General features: G+C 39.5%; 1 protein-coding gene and 1 pseudogene across 1 annotated transcript; both read right to left on the reverse strand.

Annotated features, from left to right (window-relative positions):
- Window positions 1–322: 322 nt before the first annotated feature.
- Window positions 323–9,570, reverse strand: LOC137297282 (proton myo-inositol cotransporter-like; annotated as a pseudogene).
- A 5,865-nt stretch (window positions 9,571–15,435) lies between these two features.
- On the reverse strand, window positions 15,436–23,501 carry LOC137297283 (proton myo-inositol cotransporter-like). The gene is made up of 9 exons (XM_067829296.1): window positions 23,138–23,501; window positions 22,652–22,811; window positions 22,278–22,492; window positions 20,374–20,488; window positions 20,075–20,235; window positions 18,342–18,468; window positions 17,210–17,439; window positions 16,547–16,696; window positions 15,436–15,623 (listed from the first exon to the last, which is right to left on the reverse strand). Exons 1-9 carry the CDS (start codon window positions 23,499–23,501, stop codon window positions 15,436–15,438), a joined length of 1,710 nt encoding a protein of 569 aa, XP_067685397.1.
- Between the last annotated feature and the right edge of the window lie 1,877 nt (window positions 23,502–25,378).

The raw sequence follows: 25,378 nt of genomic DNA on the forward strand, positions 1-25,378 counted from the left end.
TCGTTCTTTACAATTTTGTTGATACGACTTGTATCCATCTGCATGAGGTAGTGTTCCTCAGATATCAGTATCATAGATATATGGTGTTCCCGCTACATATTAATTAAAACGAATACATTCATTACGAATTCTGATTTTAGGTTTCACGTAGCTTACATGATCAACTTCTCCTTTTCGTAATTAAACAGGCCTCAACTTTCCTAAATGTTAGTAACCAATTTTAACACGGGAAAACGGAATTTCAAGATGAGAACAACATGTTTAGTCAGAGTCAAAGTGTTGCCAGTCTCCTTAGTATGACTATGCAAGGCATTGTGCCAGTTCATGCATTGTTATCCGCTACAATGGTTTGTGTCTGAGGCCCCTCAGTAGTTTGCAGTGCGTTCTTTTCGTCGTCAGTCAAGAACAGCAGTCCAACTTTCTCCAGTCTCACTCCTTTCGTTTCGGGCATGAAGATCAGTATGTAAATGGCAGCTAGTAAGGCGCAACCCGCATACAGCCAGAACATACCTTGAAAACAGAATGTTGCATGAAGTATTGAAACATATTTCTGATATGCGCATTTGTAATCTAAAGAAAGTTTCCAAGATATGTTTATGGTTTGGAGAAAAGCTGCCATTAGCCCTTCAAGTGGCGAAATGGAGACATTCAGGCTCAAGATGTTTGTTGTTTAACACTCAGCAATGTTCCAGCTATGTGGTGACTGTCTGAAATAATCTAGTCTGGCAATCCAGTGATCAACACCATGAGCATTTGTCTACGCAAATGGGCAACGATAACGTATGTCAACTAGATTAGCAAGGCTGACCACTCGAACCCTTTAGTTGCATCTGGCTACAAGCATGGGTTGCTGAAGACTAAATCTAACCTGGATCCTCAGACGTAATTCTTTCTGTACGTTTTCAGGCATGTACGTACTCCAGAAAACAACAAAATCGTTTGTTTGAATCTGAGATTGGCCGGACAATGTTTCTTGGGGTTTGAGTGAGTGAGTTAGTTTAGTGTTACGCCGCACTCAGCAATACAATACTAGCTATATGGCGGCGGTCTGAAAATAATCGAGTCTGTACTAGACAATCTAGTGATCAACAGCATAAGGATCGATCTAATGGCAGTCGATGACGTGTGTCAACCAAGTAAGCGAACCTGGCAATCCGATCCCGTTACTCGCCTTTTACGACACGCAGACTCGCCTTTTATCACAAGCATGGGGTCTGTGTACTACAATGAATCTTCACGGGTGTTTGAGTGTTCATTAGCTTCACAGAGTAAACGTTTTAGATCTGAATGACGTTGGCATTTCACCCCACGCCACGGAGTTAACCTTCCATATTTCTAAACAAGTGATTAAGTCGTTAAGCCAAAATAGCTAACTCACGACGGGAGTTCGAATATCACTTACCATATACAGTGATAACTTCAGCCACTGTCAGAAAGGTGAAACTAACAACAGTCTGACTTATCCATATAGCTGCAGTAGCTATGGAACAGCATGTGCCGCGTGCCCATAGAGGAAATATTTCAGCTATCACAACAAAGATGACCCCAACACCTGAAATATAAGCCTACTCCTGAAAATCAGTCAAGAAGACTCGCAAACATAAAGTGTACCGTAAGTGACGAGTTCAAAGGAGATGAGCTGATCGTTTTACTGTTTACGGCTACATAATTTTTTTATGAAATAAATTAAGTGTGCATCATTTATGAAAACAAAGACGTGATTCACTAATTCATTACCAGAGCTATATACAGCCAGATATAGAGATGACCCAATCACAGGAATCCATTTACAATCACTCGGGCAGGCCTGTGTTTCCAGCCTAAATTCTGAATTGTTGAAAAAGTTGGAGGGAGAGCATCTCCCTGCTCTAGCACTGCCGTTTACCGACAAGGGTACACATGAGGCTCTTGAGTGGACGTCGTTGCAAAAGCCGCATTGTGAAGAATCGATGCATTGCTCACATGTTCTGAAAACATACTGGCATGTCAGAAAAGATGTAATGGCTTTTCGTGCTTATGACTATGGAGTTGACTACATACTGTTTTCATTGGCACCAGCTAATTGTAACCAATGCAGTTGTTATCTTAAATTACTACGATAGCAAGAATCTGCTCAGTTAGCAAAACACTGCCACAACGGCATATCTAAGGGAAAATACAACAAAACGTTATGAGTACTATTACTAGAAAAACTGTAATATATACTAGGAGTCACTAATTAATTCATTAATATATATTTCACCAAGTATATTTCACTCTATGAAGGTCCTGGTTATAATTGGTCTTCATGAATTCATGCTTGTTAACCATCGTGGTCCGGTGGTCAGGGCTCGCTTCAATGTACCAATTTGACTGCAATGTGGGGTAAGTTTTTTTTCTATATTTTCTGGACGTGTTTAGTTTGTAATGCATTGTTTCCGAATATGTGTACTCATTTGAAAACAAAACGTTCTCACACAAACCCCGTGACAGCTGAAGGTATGGTTTAAATCCAGCTAGGTTCTATGCAAGAAGCAAATGTCCCTAGCATGGTGATCAACCTTCAGCCATGTGTAATGTTTGAAATGGAATAATAAAATATAAACAAACAATAACCACCCACCACGCCCACCCACCACCAAAACCAAAAACCAAAACAAAAAAAAAAGAAAAAAACAACAACAAAGAAACAAACAAACAAACAAAAACAACTTTCAGTTATTGGCAATCTTTAGCCTGTTTTCATATTCCATATGTAAGCTGTAGTTCAAATATTTTGATTTAATTATTCTTTTACATATACGTCTGAGATAATCTAGTTGTTTTACTGTCCGTTGACAGAATGTTAATATATACTATTGTTTTACTGTCCGTTGACAGAATGTTAATATATACTATCAGTTGTCATATATGCATAATTCGAGATTTAGTCATGATATGGCTGAAATATTGCCGATGTAACTTAAAATATTAACTCACTCACTCACTGTATTATGCATATGATTCCCAACTAGCCTGCACTTTGGATTGGCACTTGGTTAACATAAAGTTATGTCGTTTTACATTTATACAAGTGCCTTTGTAGGCTTACAATATTTTGACTGCTTATTTGTTATTTACGACTGCTGTCAGCAATGTAATAGATATGTTCTGGTTGTAAATATTCGAGTTTGGACTTGATAGATCCAGTGGTCAACAAGCACGACACTCGACAAGCACGGGTTGCTGAAGGCCAATATTAACCCTCGGCTTCAATGAGTGTGTGAGCTAAACTTTTACATAGCATCGGAAATAGTACAGCTATATAGTGATGAAGACAAGATATCTTAATTGAAAAATAGCAGTCAACAACATGACACTAAAACTAACTAGACTGTCATTGACTGAGAAAGAGAATAGCATGTACCAAGTAGCTTTGATTATATATATCATTCAGACTCATTACCTGAAATTACATATGGGGGTAGGTGTGGCCTTATTGATGGCTATCTGAATGTTATCACTGACTTCGGGAGAATGTGTTGCTGAGAGGAAGAAGTCCAAGAATAATCAAGGCAATCAACTGACCTGGCAACAACAGAATACAGCAATTATTGATGTTACTTGAAACAACACATAAAATATATTAGACACACACGTCTTCACAATAGAAAATACGTTTAATACTTTTATTATACTACTGAGTTATACACAGACGAGTTACACAAAATACACATTGAATACACACTGTACCCGAAATTATTGAGAAAATCTTTGTTTCCAACTACCTACACTAGACTTGCAAAGGTGTTACTGCAAGGTGCTCAATATGGGTGGCCTAAAATGAACCTTACTACATGCCCTGGTTTAGATAGCTTCGTGTTTTGACATGGCAGTTTGGACAGAAGAGAAAAGAAAGTTGATTTTGAAATGGGCGTGACTAATGCAAAGGAGATAGCTGGTAGAAGTAACATTCTTCTATCTACAGTATACAGAACTAAAAGGATTATTCAGTCAGGAGTTGGGATTGATCACAAGACAGGGGCTTGGATGCCAGGGACGTTCAGTACTACAGATCGCCGGTGACTTGGTCAGATTGTGAGGAGGGAAAAACTGAAAAGCGCTAAAAAATCTCTGAGATGAGATGATAAATCGTGAAAATCATCAGCAATTTAATCACACTGCTTCACAAAAATTAGAAACATTAGACTGGGTAAAAAAGCGTGGAGTTCCCTCACCAATGAAAGATGCATAAATAGAAAGACGTTTAAACTAGAAAAGGGGCTCACGAGGATCAAGCTTGTGATAATGTGTTGTTTTCTGATGAAAGTTCGATTTGGCTCTTTCCCGAACTGTGTCAGTTTGGACAAAGATACTGTCAAGACTATGTCCAACACCCAACACATAGCCCGAAACTGAATTGTTGGATTTCATCACATGGACAAACTTTGGAGGGTAGTGTACCTAGTGTACCAAACTACTGAAAAGAGACTTAGCCTGTATTCATAAACATGTTTTAGATATTTACTGAAACGACTTACTTAATAATGTCTGGGAATATTGCAGAGTGAGTAAGTAAGTTTAGTTTTACGCTGTACTCAGCAATATTGCTACATGGCGGTGGTCTGTAAATAATGAAGTCTGAGCCAGATAATCAGGTGATCAACAGTATGACCATGGATCTGCGAAATTGGGAATAGATGACATGTGTCATCCAAGTCAGCCACCCTGACCACGTGCACCCAATCCCGTTAGTCGCCTCTTACGACAAGCACAGTTGATATTTATGGCAAGCATGGGCTGCAGAAGGCCTATTCTAGCCCGGACCTTCATGGGTTAAAGAGAGCAGAAGATGCATGATTATGTCCCAGATTTGTAAAACTTTAAACTTTCTTGACACAATGTGAACTGACTCCAAGATACAGATGTTTCTGGCCAAATTTTTCAATCAAGCACGTAACAACGAAAGATAACACGGCCAGTATTACACTGGGTATTGTAGTCATCCATATTGCACGTGCTCCAATGAATCCTGCTCTTCTGAATATTATCCCTGAGTAGAATCTACAAACGTAACATACGGATAAACTTCCAAATTATTATATCAGTCTCGAGTAGAATTTTTGCTCAATGACTTTAAAAGTCACATGCAACAAAAAAATCAAACATAATTAAAACACATTTATCACTTATTCATGACATATAATATACATTGCTGCTTTTACAAAAACAAATAAACAAAATTATAAGCGTACAATCGCGATTCAAAAGTGGAATATTTTGTACTTGGGCTTACTTCCCCCGAAACGAAGCCCTCGGGAGACCGAACCCAGTCGTAGCGGGTGGATGTGCACTCAAGTGTAACGACGGCTTCTGATTGACTGTTTCATTTGTTGATATGCTGAGGGTTCATTGTGTGTACAGAAAGATGATCTGTTTGATGGGCATTTTAGAAGTATGGCGAGTCACAAGAAAGTAAGATTCTTTATGGATAACAACTTCTTTTTGTGTACTTGATGCGTCGTTTCAGTATGGATTCATATACTGTTGTCAAACAAAATCATACACACTAAAGAACGTCGTTATCCATGTAGAATGTATATAGAGATGTTGGGTTTTGAAAATGCATGTTTGCGCTCGATCCAATCAAAAATCATGTCAGTAGAGACAAACTACTGCGTGGCTGGAATCTGTCATTCGTCCAAGTACAAAGCAGGACTTGAAACTGACAAGAGTTTGCACCAGTTTCCGTCAGATCCAGGCATCCGAAAAAAATGAATGTAGTTTGTTTGCAGCCCACAGACATAAAAACATGCCATGTGTATCACACGTGCCTAATTACATAATGTGGCAGAGACGGGTGCACGAGTCATAAATCAACTTGTTTTCTTTATGTCGTAAAGTGTGATAGGTGTTAAGATCAAATTGCACGTGGTCAATGATTGAAGCTGTGTACTGCATGTTGTCTTTAGCAGACAGACAGGCAGACATATAGGTGTGAATAAACCAGACACTGAGCTTTCAATGTGACAGAGACTGTTTACCACAATCAACAAGTTTTTTACGTAACGAGTAGATTAGTTACTTGTTTGTATACACAACTACGATTAGACTACTTCTCACACCTCAGACGCTGGGCATGCATTCTGTTTCAAGCTCCACGAACCTACTCACTGCGCATGCGTTATGGACGCAGCGCTGCACAACTGTTGAAACCAGTTTTCCCCCCAGCGCTGGGGGGGATTTAGTGAAACGTTTGAACTCCGAATTCGCGGGCTTTTTTTCATCGCGTTTTTACAACTTTACAGTTTGAATTGGCATTTTTTATGATTTGTTTCGGTAAGTGCACACCGAAAGGTACCAGAATCTGCAAAGTTGTGTTTTACGTTGCATGTGACCTTTAACTCTTTAATATATTATTGTTTAAATCATCGCAAATTACTCACACAATTGGTGCCGCACCTGTGATCTGTGTTATCTCAGTGCTCTTCGAACAGGCAGCGTTTTCATAACCCGAGCAATGACAGAGGAACCATCCTCTGTGCAGAAGTAAAAGTTGTGTAAAGAACACTGTGGTAACAATAAAATCAGATGAATAGGATTTATATTTATGAATCATTTTACTTTTATATGCAACTATGAAATGGATTATATTTGTCACCAATATTTCATGCACTGTAGTGATTCAAGTCGTCATTCATGGTCCTGTTCTGTTGCAGTACAAACTACATTTGATATTGTTTTTTCTTTGCATAAGCCACCATCTCTTTTCTTCAGACACTGTATAGATATCCAAAACGAACACTCCAAAACGAACTACTTTCATTTAGGTTTCACCTTTCCGTCCCATATATAAAATAAAAATAAATATAAAATGCCTGAGGATATATTTTCTTCTAATCTTTCTTCATCTGCATAGAACACTAAGCCAGCCAAAAGTCGATAATGGTTTTATACTTTACGCCGAAAAAGAACAGGAAAAAAAAAGAAATACGACATCACAATTCCAATCATTTGTTTAGAACATGAATCCATCCTTAACTTGATTGTGAGTACGTTAATTGTTAACGTCACATCGACAATATTTCAGCCATTTTGTGACGAGAACATATTTGACATTGAAATGGAAGATGTCTATATATAACATAAGGTAAATTAAATATATCGTCAAAAGACATTAAATAACTAGGATATCACAAATACAACTAAAACTAGTAAGGAAAGGTAAAACTAACAACACTTTTGGACAGTACAATAGAAAAAATGACGGCAGATCACCTTTAACTCGATTGTGACTTTAAACGGTTTAGCGTACGTATAAAACTTCATTAAATCTTAGATTCTATCCACCATGAAGGCCTTAGACTTTGTCTGGGATCTTTTAGAATAGTTTGTATTTGAACCCTGAAAAGCTTTCTCTTGAACAAGGCAGAGTAAAACGTATCTTTACAATATCCCAAAACATGGTCAAATGAGTCTAAACATATTTACAGCAATTTTTAATCCTCATACTGATCTTCACTGCTGCTTCTTGACCTTGGAATATCCTATCACCTTCTTTCCATTACCAGTTCACAGTTGGATTTTACCATATATAAACTGAAGAAATTAGACCCAAATCAACTACAATTCCAAGATTAAGCGATAATCAGTAAGGAGAGTGCAGTGTCCTCCCTTTTGCACATATCCTGTTTTGCTGGTTACCAAGGAATATTGGTATTAATGGAAACGTAATGGCGTATGCATCAGCCAAGGAAGCACCGAATCTCTCTGTGACATCCCTTCCGATATATTACAATGATTACTTGGATGTTGCATCCCGGATCTACTGCAGTGAGTATATTGAATATTGTTTGACAAGTGGCACTTAAATCAGTTTCGTCCGTCAAAGTATATGTAACGTCCATGCGGCCACATCTACATAACATATGTAGTTCATACAAGATGAAATATTTACTCCATGCATTGTTTGATATCGCTGAGTTAAGTCAATGATAAACTGGATTCTAGAAAAGGCGACTATGCTTGTCATAAGAGGTGAATTGGTTGACATATGTCATCGTATCCCAGTTGCGTAGACCGATGTTCATACTGTTAATCAGTGGATTGTCTTGTCCAGACACAATTATTTACAGACCGCCTTCGTACAGTTGGAATATTGCTGAGTGCGGCATATGTAGTTCGTAAGTTAAAAATATTTACTACACGAAATGTTTGAGATCGCTGAGTTAAGTCAATGAAAAACTGGTTTCTAGTCTCTCATGCCAGATGACAAGTTTACATTTTGACGAAATTATGACACTGAGGTAAGACGTCAACCAACCATTCCAACATACCTACCTTCAGGGCATTCTAGACTTTTTCCTTCTGCAACAGTTTTCTTTATGTCATCAAGTTCCATGGCAATTTCATCCGGATTATTCCTCAGCTGCTTGAGGACAGCTTCGGCTTCTTTCTCTCTTCCTCTGTCCATGAACCACCGGGGACTCTCAGGGAGGAAGAGAAATCCCACAAAGTGTACAACGTCGATAACACAGGAACAAGCAAACATCCATCTGTGGAGAAAAGTAAAAAGTAGTTATTGATGCAAAATTTCATTAAAATCTATTCCATATCATACATATTACTTACAGTAACTTTCCTAATATTTTTTTAACATGAAAGCAAACAGCACTGTGTAACTTATTCAGTTCGGAGAAAAAAGTACTCACCTCCATGCTTCTTCCCCCATTCCGCTTAAAGCACCTGCAACAACTGATGACACGAAGATACCCACAGAGGTTAAACACTGTGTTAAACTTCCCAGGGTCCCTCTGATGTCCACGGGGGCACATTCCGATATGTACATCGGCACCACAAGTGATACAGCTCCTTTAACATGCAGGTGCTTTATGTATTTTTTCATTACGTTTTGGCATTATGTCATGATGGTATGTTTAATTATTATTTTGAATAAGAGAACGGTTTCATGGGTGGTGTTGAAAATGTCAAGTTCTTCATTCTTCATGTTTGGAGTGGTTAATGTTAAAACATTTATTGGACGATCTAGTTTGTCTTATTTGTTCTCTTCAGATTGATATGGGATTAAAGGTTGACACTTTTGTTTGAGAACATATTCATTATCTTTAACGAAACCTACTTTATCAAGATTTTAATGAGATTAGGTAACAAACACAATCTTTTGTAGACTATATGTACTTGCCAATATTTATCAAGAAATGAGATAAACTCAAACATAAACCCGTTACCTCCTCCCACTCCTGCCAGGAATCGCCCAACAAGAACCACTTCTTTCGTTAGAGCTGCAGCGGATATGACGGCGCCAATACACATCATCACATTTGACACAAGGATCATCGTTTTCCTTCCAAATATTTGGACTGGGTACCCAGCGAGAAAAAGTGCAAATGCGCACCCTGTGGTATGAGATGTTGCTATGAGTTGCTGCCACAACGTGTCTAGTTGATAAGTATCAACCAGGAATAACATGGCCCCCGAGATAATTGCCTGGTTGTAACCTATCAGCAGGGCTAAAACAGATGCAAACACCGTTGAGATGTAGACCATCCTCGGGTGGCCTTCTGTTGATGACCTTGAGCTATCCATATCCATTTCGTTTCAGTGCTTTTCCTTGTTAATTATCTCCTGTGTTGCCGAACCTATCAGAATATAGGAAGTAGCCTTTATCGCATGTAGACAAGAGGAAAAAATATCCTACCTCCTTCAAGATATCATTTTACACATAGTCACGATGAAATAAAACTCCTCCAAAATTTATTATTCGTGGGTGTAGTGGATCTCATCATGTTTCTTTGCTTTACATTGTATTGTTGTATTTTGCGGGACAAGATATCGTATATTAACAGGAATATGTGTCATATCAGAAACTGATATTGTCAACTCCAGGATGGTCTCTTGGCCAACTTTTTGTACTGCCGAGGCAAACACGACTCTCTTCTGCCGTCATCGTACTTCTCTGCTTTCACAGATTTCAGCAGCATGAAAGGATACCCACCTTGAATATTAAGGATGTCAACACTGTATCTGTAACAATGATCGTAATCTCCGTTTCGTCCGGCGACAGCCCCAGCATTCTTAGTCAAACGAGCCTTAATGTGTTTACACCATTGTTAGTCAACACCACTGTGCTTTTAGACCTCGTCGCCGTCGGTTATGAGATGGCGGAGGCCACTGACGAGCAGCGCATTATTGTTGTCATTGATATTAGTTCATCACAGGAGTACATGATATCTCAGAGAGCTATGTTGAGAGCCCAGTTTATTGACATGTTTGAAAAGTATGGCCTCTCAGTAACAAACGTGACATCAGTCCATGCATGGTTCTGCAACCCTATGCAGTTCTGGCTAAACCAACTCAACTTCGCCGTCTGGTGCACAACGACTGGGTGTGGTTTGACACTGACAGACACTAGGGATGATGTGCAAAGTAGAGCCATGTTCACGTTTCACATATACTACCAAATCAGGCACATCCTCAAAGAGATCAGCGCCCGGCTCTGCAGGAACATTTATGCTGGACACGTTGAAGGGATTCACTCACACCAGCACTGTGCGTCTGAACAATTCTTTTCGAACATATGTTGGGGCTATTCTTGGGGCCCAGACGCAGACATGTTATGGTATTACAGGGCTGGGATGGCTTACGATGCCCAGAAACAGTTTGTGGCCAACGTGAAGGATGTCATCGCCAGGCTGGTGGACTTACCAACAGCTATTCGGTGTTACCAGGACTGAAGATTGACTATGTGAGAATCAACAAAGTGGTGGGCTACAATAAGGAAATTGTCATCACCACGGCCAATCAGAAGTTGCAATTGGGCGTTTACCCCGACGTCAATGTCGCCCACGTCCCACCACCCACGTCTACAGGAATCGTGGCACCACCCCCGAGACCCAGGGTTTGACATGCACAGCCCTTTTCACCACACCAGGTGGCTGAAAATCAGCAGCATTGTAAACCAGAGCTAGTGATTGGCAAGACAGCAGTAGATCTGTGCCTTTTCTGAAATTCAACCCAGTGCTGAAAGACTTGTGGGAATAGATGCGATGGGTGGCCAGGACATGTATTTGTTCGAGGAGTGCCTAAGGGAGAACGACGTGATTCCATAATAAGCATGAAAATAAGTAAAGAAATGGGTAGCCGAGACTAAGCATGGCAAATTATTGCTAAAGACCGACCAACCCGTAGCTTTTTACCAAGTGCTTAACTATACTTAGCAATACTTAGCAAACATGCCATTTGTAGTCCTGGTCATGTGCAACTCACTGTGCTTTGTCTTTGCCAGACATTTTATCATTAAAATTAAGAATCGTCTGTTATATTATAGCATGGAGTGCCATGAGCTGCTCGAACAAATGCTGGTGCCAGAAGGGTGTACCAAAAATGATGGTGAGCGAGATAGACTGGTGGAGATAGTTGTCGGTGGCCATGCTAAACTATACTTAGGGAGTGGTGACCTCACAGCTGATAAAATACAGAGAAAGACTGCCAAAAAAGCAATAAGCTGTACATGAGATAAGAGTCACAGCTTGGGGCCATGATGACAAAGACTATAGGGTCGACTATGACCCAGATTTATGCTACCATAGGGTTTCACTTTCTTCCTATTCAGCCAGAGCGTAGGCTTTAGCTGTGGGAAGACCTAGAGAAATACTTATTACCACAAATACAGCATGTTTCTAACCAAGGTGACAGGGGCTAGTGTTACAGCAAAGCATATCCAATTTAATAGAGTAAAAATTAAATAATAGTATTATACAAGATGGATGAAGTGACACACAGGAGGAACCCCAGGAAACACACCAGGAGACCCCGATACAAGTCACCAGGAAGAAGAACCCTAAGAGAGTTGAAGCTGGTAGAAAATGTGACTTAGCCAGGCACCGCAAAGGTAACTAACACATGGGTGGCCATAAGCACGACTGCGGGTACCAGTGTTTTCTCATTATTCATGCTATTGTAACCAAAACAACCCCAACCGCTACTACCACCTCCGGAGATCGACCTTCATATTATGTTATAATTAATTATAAACATATTTTAGTTGTATATATCACATCTGAGGGAAAAAAAACATTCGTCAACAACGCATACCACACCATCGTGGTTGCCGGCCTAGCCGTAGGGTACGCTCCATTGAACAAGACGGTACTAAAACAGCTGAATATCAAACTTGACTTAGACCTGCAGGACATGGTTATGCTTACTATGAACCTGGGTATGGCGATGGCCACCAAGGACGTCCTCGTAAAGCAAGGTATTATATTCATTACTGCTTATTACAACAGTTTATGTACTTGTATAGCGATGTTCATCTCTCGTTGCAGGAAAAGCTCGAGATTCTACAATGACCAGAAGGTTAGTCAATGTATGAGAGTGCTGCAACTCGTACCAAGAATTCTTCATATTGAAGAATAGTAAATTTTTTAAGTTACTTTTGGGGTTTCAGATTGACGCTGTAAATTGTTCAGTTTATGTACTAGTATAGCGATGTTCATCTCTCGTTATAGGAAAAGTTTGGGATTCTACGATGACTAGAAGGTTTGCCAATGTGTGAGAGTGCCGCAAACTGAACCTGAACTAAGATCATATTGAAGATATGATCACTTACATCACAACGTACATGGTTTCTCTCGAGCATCCTAATTTCGTGAATACATCAAACAGTCAACATCAGCAATGAAATCAATTCATTTATTTATTCTTACCAAGCACAGGCATTTGATTCTAGTAATTCGGAGCAAGGAGCGCAGAAATTGATCCTAGGCGGGCTTTCTCTACTAACGAATATGTTGTGTGATTGCTTTGGTACCCAAAATGCCCATGATTTTGATCCCTTATGTAATCTAACATGACATCAAACTCTTTGGCTCCTTTCATGAATGAGTGAGGCTACCAGCTGGCAAGTGGTTCAGAGATCCCACTGAGTTTTGTCATATGGATGTTTCTTACCACAAGCTAGCTTGGATCAATGTTACCTTGTGTGGTGTGTCACTTATATCTTATTGTAACACCACAATATTAGGAAAGGACAAAGTAATTCAATTCGCCGCTCTATAGATGGAAAACGGCTGAGTGAGGCATAACACTAAACTCACTCACTCTCGTAAGTACAAGGATATCGCTCATCGCCTCCTCACCCCTGCATCCTTTTAGCTGAGTGGAAATTTAAACATAGACATTATGCAAAACAAATGCACTAGACCGTTGAGCCTATATCAAGCCTGACCTCGCTGTGTGATGATTCGCTGTGCAATATTTTTTCCGTGTTAGTGGGTTTGCCAGCTTGCAGGTTCCACACCATGGACCAAGCATTCAGTTCGTTTTTTAATACCCTCAAAATATCTATTTCGCCCAATACCGGTATGTAAAAGGTCGTAGTTCAATATTTGGAGAGATACGTTTTCTTGTAACGCTGTCATCACATCCATACATTGGATATCTGAATACGAACTAAGCCACTCGCACCACCAAACAGAGATTACAAAGGTAAGTATAGAAAGTTAATGTGTAATTCTCTCCTGTGTTTTTGTAGAGTTGTAGATCACACAAACAGTACAATCTTACCGCATGTATCTTACACGAGGAAGGCGATTCTGGAGCATACTTACACGTCAAAATATTTCTTTTGTGCCTTTATTAAACGTCAGGTGTTTGGAAAGCTACTGTAGGTTGAGGTCTTATGTTTTTGTTCAAACATTCAGTTCATGCTGTAATGTAGTTATCTGAAGTAATCACAACCCTTTCCATGGACATCATAGTACTTTTCCGATCACTCGTGATGATACACGGTCTTTGCAAAAGGGGAGAGTACCCTGTCTGACCGGTAGCACCCTTCACAAACAAATTTGATTGGGTTAGTTTATGTATTTGCTGTATTGAAACCTATTGTACTGTCTAATGTCGATGATGCAACCTAACATGAACTTTTGCAGAAAACTGATTTACAGATAAATACGTGTAATATGAACATTTGCAATTAACATCAGATGTAATTTTCAGTTCATAGATCAGTTGTACTGATGGACACTGTAACTCAGTCAGCACTTACCTCGGATTTATAACAAGGGTGGATAAAAGGTGGGTAACTTAATGTATATATGTCATTAAAAGTGTAAAGTTATATATAGCTTTGATAGTTATATCAGACAATACGAGAACAGAGAAAACACACACACACACACACACACACACACATATTGTACATACACAGTGTGTGAAGCCCATTTCTGGTGTCCGCCGTGATGTTGCTGGAATATTGCAACATCACCAAACTCAGTCAATCGACCAGACATGATTTTACATGTGCAAGTCATTGAATGTCATTTACATAATTACCTCCCTTTAGCTGTAAACCTCTAAAGGTAGAAGGTAGATAGAGTGTATGTGTAAACGACAAGTATTGTACAGTAACAAAAAATAATGTCCACATAGTAATTCAGAAAATGTAACAATGTTCTTGTCTTCATGCATAATCAATAATGAAGTATCAATCTCAAGTCCAAACTTCATTAGCACAATGACAGCCTCTTCCACTTCCGCTAGTCAACAATAAGCTTGAAGAACCTACATCAGCGTTTCACATTTTATTAATCCTGTTAGTAATCATAACAAGTTACAAGTGGAAACGTTTTCATGGAGTGTTTTTATAAATCAAGCTGCATGTCACTCCAGACTTCAAACGATCAGTGCCCACCATTTCAGAACCCAGAATAATCACTCATTGAGAACCTGGTCTAGAGTACGTGATCGAGACATGTTATCGGATTTCCATTTTCGTGCAGGCGACGGAGGCCAAGTGGGCCTCCCTTCTATGTCGATTCAGCCAACAAAAGCGGACTGAACTTTTTACACATTTGTCCGTAACAGTGAGACTGGCACAAATCAAGTTCAGATCTATGAAATGATATATACAACGAAAGCAACAACACTGGGTTATTAACATCACGTTCAGAATGTCTCTGGTAAACTTTTAATAAATTGATGAAACGTTCTTCATCTCAAACATTTTACGTCACTGGCGTTTTCCTTCAGATGAAAGTACTGTCCTAATATGTGTTTTTCAAGCGGCGAATTGCGATTATATCTTCCGGACTTCATAATGTATATCAATTAAACTGTTTTTAAACTTCAAACAGTCGTTCTGTAGTCGACATGTATCCATCCTCTTGTACATGTGATAGTGTTCCCCAGATATCAGTGTCATGGATAAATGGTTACTGTCTTCCCGTTACGTCATAAATGAAACGAATATATTCATAAAGAATTCTGATTTTAGGTTTTACGTAGCATACATGATCAACTTCTCATTTTCATAATAAAACAGGCCTCACCTCGCAAATGTTAGCAATCAATTTTGAAACGGGAAAATGAATTTCAAGATGAGAACAACATGTTTAGTCAGTGTCAAAGTGTTGCCAGTCTCCTTAGTATTACCATACAAGGCATTGTTCCAGTTCATGCATTGTTATCCACTACAATGGTTTGTGTCTGAGGCACCTCAGTAGTTTGCAGTGCAGTCTTTTCGTCGTCAGTCAAGAACAGCAGTCCAACTTTCTCCAGTCTCACTCCTTTCGTTTCGGGCATGAAGATCAGTATGTAAATGGCAGCTAGTAAGGCGCACCCCGCATACAACCAAAACATACCTTGAAAACAGAATGTTGCATGAAGTATTGAAAAATGTTTCTTATATGCGCATTTGATTTCTAAAGAAAACGTCCTAGATATTTTTATGGTTTGGAGACTCGACTAAACAAAAGGAGTATACAAGCTGCCATTAGCCCTTCAAGTGGCGAAATGGAGACATTCAGGCTCAAGATGTTTGTTGTTTAACACTCAGCAATGTTCCAGCTATATGATGGTAGTCTGAAATAATCTAGTCTGGCAATCCAGTGATCGACATCATGAGCATTTGTCTACGCAAATGGGATACAATAACGTATGTCAACTAGATCAGCGAGGCTGACCACCCGAACCCTTTAGTTGCATCTTGCTACAAGCATGAGTTGCTGAAAACTAAATCTAACCTGGATCTTCAGACGTAATTCATCCTGTACGTTTTCAGGCATGTACGTACGTTTAGAGGCATGTACGGACTCCAGAAAACAGAAACTCGTTTGTGTGAATCTGAGATTGGCCGGACGTTTCTTAGTGTTTGATTGAGACAGTATAGTTTTACAACGCACTAAGCAATACTTCTGATAAAAGGTGGCTTTCTGTAAATAATCGAGTCTGGACCAAACGATCCAGTGATCACCAGCATGAAGATCAACCAAAGCAATTGGGATCCGAGAGTCAGAGAGCCTGACCACCGGATCCCGTCAGTCGCCTATTATAACAAGCATAGTCGCCTTTTATGACAAGCATGGGTTGCTGAAGACCTATTCTACCATGAATCTTCACGGGTGTTTGAGTGTTCATCAGCTTCACAGAGTAAAAGTTTTAGATCTGAATGCCGATGAGATTCTATCTCATGCAATGGAGATAACCTTTCATATTACTAAACAAGTGATCAAGTCGTTAAACCAAAATAGCCCACATCTGCGACGGGAGTCCGGATATCACTTACCATATACAGTGATAACTTCAGCCACAGTCAGAAAGGTGAAACTAACAACAGTCTGACTTATCCATATAGCTGCAGTAGCTATGGAACAGCATGTGCCGCGTGCCCATAGAGGAAATATTTCAGCTATCACAACATAGATGACCCCAACACCTGAAATACAAGCTTACTCTTGAAAATGAGTCAAGAAGACTCGCAAACGATAAAAAGTCTGGACGATAAAAAGGTCTACCGTTCTACCATGACTTCACTAAATATTGGATTGTGATTGGTTAATCAAAGTCATTCAGAGGTATATAATCACGTTTTATACCTCTGAATGATTATGATTTTCCGACACATCCTGTAATTATTTAAAGTCTGAATAACGCGGTTATGGTAGAATGGAAATAAACGCATTGTGTTGGAACATACATAACGAAATTATAATAGCTCTTAATTTTTGTGTTTGAAACCTCACGTTCCGCGTTCAGGTTTAAATCAAATTTAGAACTATAATAATTGCGTTATATATCACAGTATGTTTGTCTCCTAAATGCTGTCCTGTGTAAAGTGTACCATAAGTGACGAGTTAAAAGGTCACGAGCTGATCGTTTTGATCATTTACACAATAATACAGAAACTAGCAGATATCAAAAACAAAGACGTGATTCACTAATTCATTACCAGAACTATATACAGCCAGATATAGAGATGACCCAATCACAGGAATCCATTTATAATCACTTGGGCAGGCCTGTGTTTCCAGCGTGAAGTCTGAACTGTTAAAAGAGTTGGAGGGAGAGCATCTCCCTGCTGTAGCACTGTCGTTTACAGAAACGGGTACACACGAGGCTCTTGAGAGGACGTCGTAGCAAAAGCCGCATTGTGAAGAGTCGATGCATTGCTCACATGTTCTAAAACATATACTGGCATGTCAGTACAAATGTAATGGCTTTTCGTGCTTATGACTATGGAATTGACTACATAGCAGCTAATTGTAATCAGTAAATCTTAAAATACTACAATAGCAAGAATCTGCTCAGTTAGCAAAACTCTGCTATAACGGTATATCAAAGGGAAAATACAGTAAAACTTTATGAGTTCTATATTAATCTGTACTATACATCAGGCGTCACTAACCATTTCATTAATATATATTTCATCAAGTATATTTCACTCAATAAAGATCATGGTTATAATTGGTCTTCAGTAATTCATGCCGGTCAACCATCGAGGCCGATGGTCATGGCTCGAAATCTAGTTGTTTTACTGTCCGTTGGCAGCATTCTAATATATACTATCAATTGCCATAAATGTATAATTCGAGATTTAGTCACGATATGGCTGAATATTGCCAATGTGACTTGACGTATTAACTCACTCAATCACTCACACAAATCCTGAATTATGCATATGATTCCCGACAAGGGCGAAATCTGGATTGGCACTGAGTTAACATGAAATTATGTCGTTATATGTTTATACATTTAGGCTTACAATATTTTGGCTCTTTGTTATTTACGACCGCTGTCAGCAATGTAATATATATGTCCTGGTTGTAAATATTCGAGTTTGGTCTTGATAGATCCACGACACTCGACAAGATGAAGGTTGCTGAAGGCCATTCCTAAACCCCGGCTTCAGTGGGTGAATGAGTTAAGCTTTTACATAGCACCGGCAGTATTGCAGCCATATAACGATGAAAACAATGTAATTAATTGAAAATACCTGTCGACAACAGGACACTAAAACTAACTAGACTGTCATTGACTGAGAAAGAGAAGGTTTGATTATATATGTCATTCAGACTCATTACCTGAAATTACATATGGGGGTAGATGTGGCGTTATTGATGGCTATCTGAATGTCATCACTGACTTCGGGAGAATGTGTTGCTGAGAGGAAGAAGCCAAGTCCAAGAATAATCAAAGCAATCAACTGACCTGGCAACAACAGAATACAGCAATTATTGATGTTAGTTGCCACAACACATAAAAATATATTAGACACCCACGTCTTCACAATAGAAAATACGTTTAATACTTTTCATCGAGTTAAACACAGACGAGTTACACAAAATACACATTGAATACACACTGTCCCAGATATTATGGAGAAAATCTTTGTTTCCAACTACCGACACTAGACTTGCAAAGGTGTTACTGCAAGGTACTCAATATGGGTGGCCTAAAGATGAACCTTACTACATCCCCTGGTTTAGATAGCTTCGTGTTTTGACATGGCAGTTTGGACAGAAGAGAAAAGAAAGTTGATTTTGAAATGGGCGTGACTAATGCAAAAGAGATAGCTGGTAGAAGTAACATTCTTCTATCTGCAGTATACAGAAAAAAAGGATTATTCAGTCAGGCGTTGGGATTGATCACAAGACAGGGGCTTGGATGCCAGGGACGTTCAGGACAACAGATCGGAGGTGACTTGGTCAGATTGTGAGGAGGGAAAAACTGAAAAGCGCTGAGAAAATCTCTCAGATGAGATGATAAATCGTGAAAATCATCAGCAATTTAATCACACTGCTTCACAAAAATTAAAAACAGGCAATCAACTGACCTGGAGACAACAGAATGCAGCAATTCTAGATACTAATTGCCACAACGCATAAAAATATATTAGACACTCATCTCTCCACAATAGAAAACACGTATAATAGTTTTCATCGAATTAAAACAGACGAGTTACACAAAATACACATTGAATACACGCTGTCCCAGAAGTTATGGAGAAAATCTTTGTTTCCTAATAGCGATACTCGACTTGTAAAGGTGTAAGGTATGTATGGCCTGAAAATGAACCTTACCACAACATCAGTTATCTTCCTTGGATTAGCAAACAGCTTCAATTGTTGACACGACAAGTACGACAGAAGAAGAGAAGAGAAAGCTGATTTTGAAACGGCTGTCACTAACGCAAAAGAGATAGCTGGTAGACATAACATTCCTCTATCTACAGTGTACAGAACTTAGAGGATTATTCAGTCAGGAGTTAGGATTGATCACAAGACAGGGCTTTGAGGCCAAGGAAGTTGAGTAGTACAGATCGCCGGTGACTTGGTCAGATTGTGAGGAGGGCTAATTGAAAAAGTACTGAGAATACCAGAAATAAATGAGATGATTAATCGAGGAAATCATGAGCTATTTAAGCACACCGTTAGACAAAAGTTAAAAAGTTTATAATGGGTATAAAAATCTGGTGTTCTCTCACCAAAGAAAGACGTTTAAACTAAAAAGGGAGTCACGAAAATCAAGCTTGGGATAATGTGTTCTATTCTGATGAAAGTTCAGTTTGGCTTTTTTTCCGAACCGTGTCAAAATGTGGACAAAAGATACCATGAAGATCTCCCAGCACATAGCCAGAAATTTCGACAAGTATAGTTGCCTTTTATGGCAAGCATGGGCTGCTGGAGAGTTATTCTGCCCCGGACCTTTACGGGTTAAAGAGAGCAGAAGATGAATGATTATATGACAGATTTGTAAAAATCAAATTTTCTTGACACAGTGCAGACTGACACGTGCTTATTTCAAACTGACTAACCTATTTGGGCTCCAAGATACAGATGTTTCCGGCCAAATCTTTCAATCAAGCACGTAACAGCGAACGATAACACAGCCATTATTACACTAGGTATTATAGTCATCCATATTGCACGTGCTCCACTGAATCCTGCTCTTCTGAATATTATCCCCGAGTAGAATCTACAAACATAACATTCTTATAAACTTCAAAATTATTATGTCAATCTCAAGTAGAATGTTTGCTCAATGGCTTTAACTTTTAAACATATCGGGAGGTAATTGAATTAATATTGTTTAAGTCATCGCAAAATTACTTACATAATTGGCCCCACACCTGTGATCTGTGTTATCATGGCCAGACAAATTCCAAGTATCAGTGCTCTTCGTACAGGCGGCGTTTTCATTACCCGAGCAATGACAGAGGAACCGTCTCCTGTGCAGCCGTAAAAGTTGAATAAATGACACTGTGGTATTAATAAAATCAGATGAATTGGATTTATATTTATGAATCCTTTCACATTTACACAACATATGCAAGGACAATGTTCAACGATAAAATGGATTAGATGTGACACCAATATTACTTGTGCTGTTGTGAGGTCGTCATTCATGGTCCTGTTTCTTTAAATACCCTTTCAGGCTGTTGCAGTACGAGCTATATTTAACATATTGGTGTCATTTTTTTCATACACCACCATCCTAACCGCCTTCAGACACTGTAAACATATTGAACAAATATCCAAAATGAACACTGATTAAAGATGTAGAAGAAGCTTCCATTCGAGTTTCACCTTTCTTTCCCATATCAAAATAAATAAATAAAAAATGCCTGAGGATACATTTTGTTTTTAATCCTTCTTCATGTGCATAGAACACTGAATCATCCTCATCCTCGACTATATGGCTTTATGCTATATACCAAAAAAGAACTGAAAAGTTAGAAATACGTCATCACAATTCAAAACATTTGTTTAGGACACGAATCCATCCTTAACTCGATTGTGAGTGAGTGGGTAAATATTTAACATCGCATACACAAGACATCAGCCATATCGTGACGTGAATCCTCTTTGTGATCTTCACAAATAAAAACTCTTCTCTAATCCCGACACTAGGACATAGAGTTAAGCCTGCTTTCTCTACTGCTTCTTGGCTTTGGGATATCCTTTCACCTGCATTCCACTGCCAGTTCACATCGGGGTTTTACCATGCATAAACTGAAGAAATCAGACCCAGATCACCTACAATATCAAGATTAAGCCCTGATCAGTAAGGAGCGTATAGTACTCTCCCTTTTGCACATATCCTGCTTTGCTGCTTTCTTGGTTACCACGGCATACTTTAATGGCTGGAAACATAATGGCGTATGCATCAGCCACAACAGCACCGAATCTGTGACATCCCTTCCCATATATTAGACCCGTGAAGGTCCAGGGCGATAATAGACCTTCAGCAACCCATGCTTCCCATAAAAGTCGACTATGCTTGTCGTAAGAGGCGACTAGCGGGATCGGGTGGTCAGACTCACTGACTTGGTTGACACATGTCATCGGTTTCCAATTGCGCGATAGATGCTCGTGCTGTTGATCACTGGATTGTCTGGTCCAGACTCAACTATTTACAAACCGCCGGCATATAGCTGGAATATTGCTAAGTGCGGCATAAAACTAAACACACTCACTACGATATATTACAATGATTAAGAAAGCCTGCACTTTTATGTTGCATCTCACATACGGTGAGCATATTACATGTTATTTGACAAGTGGCATTTACATCAATTTCATCCGTCAAAGTATGCGGCACGTCCATGCGGCCACATCTACATAACATATGTAGTTCATACAAGATGAAATATTTACTACATGCATTGTTTGATATCACCGAGTTAAGTCAATGATAAACTGGATTCTAGTCTCTCATGTCAGATGAAGATGACCCGCCCATGCTTGCCAGAAAAGGCGACTATGCTTGTCATAAGAGGTGAATTGGTTGACATATGTCATCGTATCCCAGTTGCGTAAATCGATGTTCATGCTTTTAATCAGTGGATTGTCTTGTCCAGACACGATTATTTACAGACCGCCTTCATACAGTTGGAATATTGCTGAGCGCGGCGTAAAACTAAACTCACTCACTTAGTCATGTTAGATGACAGGTTTACATTTTCGTAAATTACGACACTGACGTAAAATGTCAACCAACCTTTCAAACATACCAACCTTCATGGCGTTTTAGACGTTTTCCTTCTGCAACACTTTTCTTCATGTCATCGAGTTCCTTGGCGATTTCATCCGGATTATTCCTCAGCTGCTTGAGGACAGCTTCGGCTTCTGTCTCTCTTCCTCTGTCCATGAACCACCGGGGACTCTCAGGGAGGAAGAGAAATCCCACAAAGTGTACAACGTCGATAACACAGGAACAAGCAAACATCCATCTGTGGAGAAAAGTAAACAGAATTTATTGATGCAACATTTCATCACAGTCTAATCCGTGTCACACATATCAATTACAGTAACTCTCCTGATACTTTTATTAACATGAAGCATACAACAATGAAATGTAATTTATTCAGTTCTGAGAAAAAAGTACTCACCTCCATGCTTCTTCCCCCATTCCGCTTAAAGCACCTGCAACAATTGATGACACGAAGATACCCACAGAGATTAAACACTGTGTTAAACTTCCCAGGCTCCCTCTGATGTCCACGGGGGCACATTCCGATATGTACATCGGTACCACGAGCGATACTGCTCCTGTAACATGCAGGTATATTACGTTTTGACATGGTCATGTATCTTGATGATACGTTCAATTAGTTTGAGAGGACAACGTTTTCTTTAGTGTCCACTTAATGTTTGGAGTGGATCTAGTTTGTCTTATTTGTTCTCTTCAGACTGATAGGGGATTAATAGTTGACACTTTTGTTTGAGAACATATTCTTTCATTATCTTTCACGAAACCTACCTCATCAAGATTTATTGCGATTAGGCAGTAAACATAATCTTTTATCAAGAAATGAGATAAACATACACTCATGTAGCTTACGTTATGGATATATGCCAAAACATAAACATGTCACCTCCTCCCACTCCTGCCAAGAATCGCCCAACAAGAACCACTTCTTTCGTCGGAGCTGCAGCAGATATGACGGCGCCAATACACACCATCACGTTTGACGCAAGGATCATCTTTTTCCTTCCAAATATTTGGACAGGGTACCCAGCTAGAAAAAGTGCAAATGCGCATCCCGCAGTATTGGATGTTGCTATGAGTTGTTGCCACAACGTGTCAAGTTGATAAGTATCAGCAAGGAATAACATAGCCCCCGAGATAATTGCCTGGTTGTAACCTATCAGCAGGGCTAAAACAGATGCAAACACTGTCGAGATGTAGACCATCCTCGGGTGGCCTCCTGTTGATGACCTTGAGCTGCTCGTAGCCATTTCGTTTCAGTCTTTTTTCCTTGTTAATCGTTTCCTGTTTTGCCGGACCTATCAGAATACAGAAAGTAGCCTTTATTGCATGTAGACGAGATATCATTTTACACGTAGTCACGTTGTCTTGGGCAAGCATCTCCTGGGACCGAAAATGACACAGATGTCAAGACACTTGCAGGCATACCCCTTTCTATCATTTCCTAGCGGTTTGGCAATATACATGTGTGCATGTCTACAAATGTACGTTAAGCTGAAACCATTTTTTTGGTATCAAAATAGCACGATAATAACAAAACTTCAATGTGGATGTTATGCGCCTTCCAGTTAATGAGACTTCCGATTTGAGAGTGAGTGAGTCACTTGAGTTTTACTCTGCTTTTAAAAATATTTCAGCAATATTAGGGCAGAAAATACCAGAAAGAGAATCGTGATGAGCAAGTGCTTTAACCACATGGTTTCCCCACCGCACCCCGAAGTGAAAAGACCTGTCTGATCTCTGGCAAGATATCATTTTCCATATTTAGAAGGAAATGTTGAATTCCCCTCATTAATACCATGACAGAATACATAGTCTAACAATTCCACCGACCATCAAAAATACTTATCCATTCTTTCTCTATCTGGATGACCTTGAACAATGATACGACTGAACGTTGTCTTAAATATGGAGCATCGGTACAAAATAACACCCAGGTTTGCCTATCCTCAGAAACAAACTCCGACCAGTGACAAGGAAATGACAGCTGTGAAAATTGTGTTAATAGACGACACAAACAAAATAGCGAGTACACCAGTTATTTGTGAAAGGGGCTACCATGTCCTGCTCCATCCACCACCCACAAAACCCGATCAAAAGTTGAAATATTCTTCAGCCGAAGACTCACAGAAGCTGAAACGCAAAGCCCCACAAACAAACTAGATAACCTAGTATTGATGAACCGGAAAATCATGTCAGATGGTTCGGAAACACGACTGCCGTGCAGAAGCATAGAAATCTCGATGTGCACACGGTAATCTAAACTGCATTTAGAGTTGTTTCACAGCATTGCAGGCGTTAATTGTCTTGGACAAACATTTCCTCCGGATTACGAAAAAAGTTTACTTGATGTGGTATCCTCCAAGCAACAGTAAACAGGAAAACGTAATGTTTGTGTTTATTCTGTAATAAATTGACTCTTTGAAATTGCTTTTTAAAACATTATAAATTTAATGAACAATATTTACTTCCATAATTATGGCTATTCATATCTGCTTATTGCAACAGTTTCTGTACTGGTATAGCAATGTTCATCTCTGGTTATAGGAAACGTTTGAGATTCTACGATGACTAGAAGGTTTGCCAATGTGTGAGAGTGCTGCAACTGAACCTGAACTGAGATCATATTGAACGTTTGGGGTTTCAGATCTGACGCTGTAAATTGTTCTGGCACATACATGGGCTAACGTTACAGTATTTGTCTCTTAATAAAGTAGTTATATGAGGATGTTACCCACCTTGGTCAGATGCACCTTATCCCGCCTGCCTTTGGGTGATGTCTGTATGAAGAGGTCCTGACGTTTGAGACACCAGCAACAACAATGAAGTTGCATAGTACCAACCTTTGTTCTCGATTTTAAACTATTGTCAAGCACAGTCTAGGGTGTGCACCTTTCTAATTCGGCTACTCGATTTCTGTAACCTGATACTACCACAAAAGCTGCAAAATGGTTCAAGCAAATGACTGTGCAACTGCTGGGATGCCAATAAACCTCTTTTCAAGCCACGCAGCGCCGGTGTTGGGTAGAGGTGTGACAAAAACCTTACCTCATCATGTCAAAGGTTCAGATTCGATGCCCACATGGTACAATGTATGAAAAGCCTACTTAATGAGATATTTCCGCCA

This window comes from Haliotis asinina, chromosome 9, assembly GCF_037392515.1.
Source record: "Haliotis asinina isolate JCU_RB_2024 chromosome 9, JCU_Hal_asi_v2, whole genome shotgun sequence".
NCBI lineage: Eukaryota > Metazoa > Mollusca > Gastropoda > Lepetellida > Haliotidae > Haliotis > Haliotis asinina.

Excerpts from the sequence above, each read along its gene's own strand:
- LOC137297283 (XM_067829296.1), bottom strand. The coding sequence starts at position 23,501 with ATGGCTACGAGCAGCTCAAGGTCATCAACAGGAGGCCACCCGAGGATG. Across the intron at positions 17,440-18,341 it reads ACCCCCATATGTAATTTCAG|AACATGTGAGCAATGCATCG; the intron begins GTAATGAGTCTG and ends TATATGTTTTAG. Across the intron at positions 15,624-16,546 it reads TGAAGTTATCACTGTATATG|GTATGTTTTGGTTGTATGCG; the intron begins GTAAGTGATATC and ends TCTGTTTTCAAG.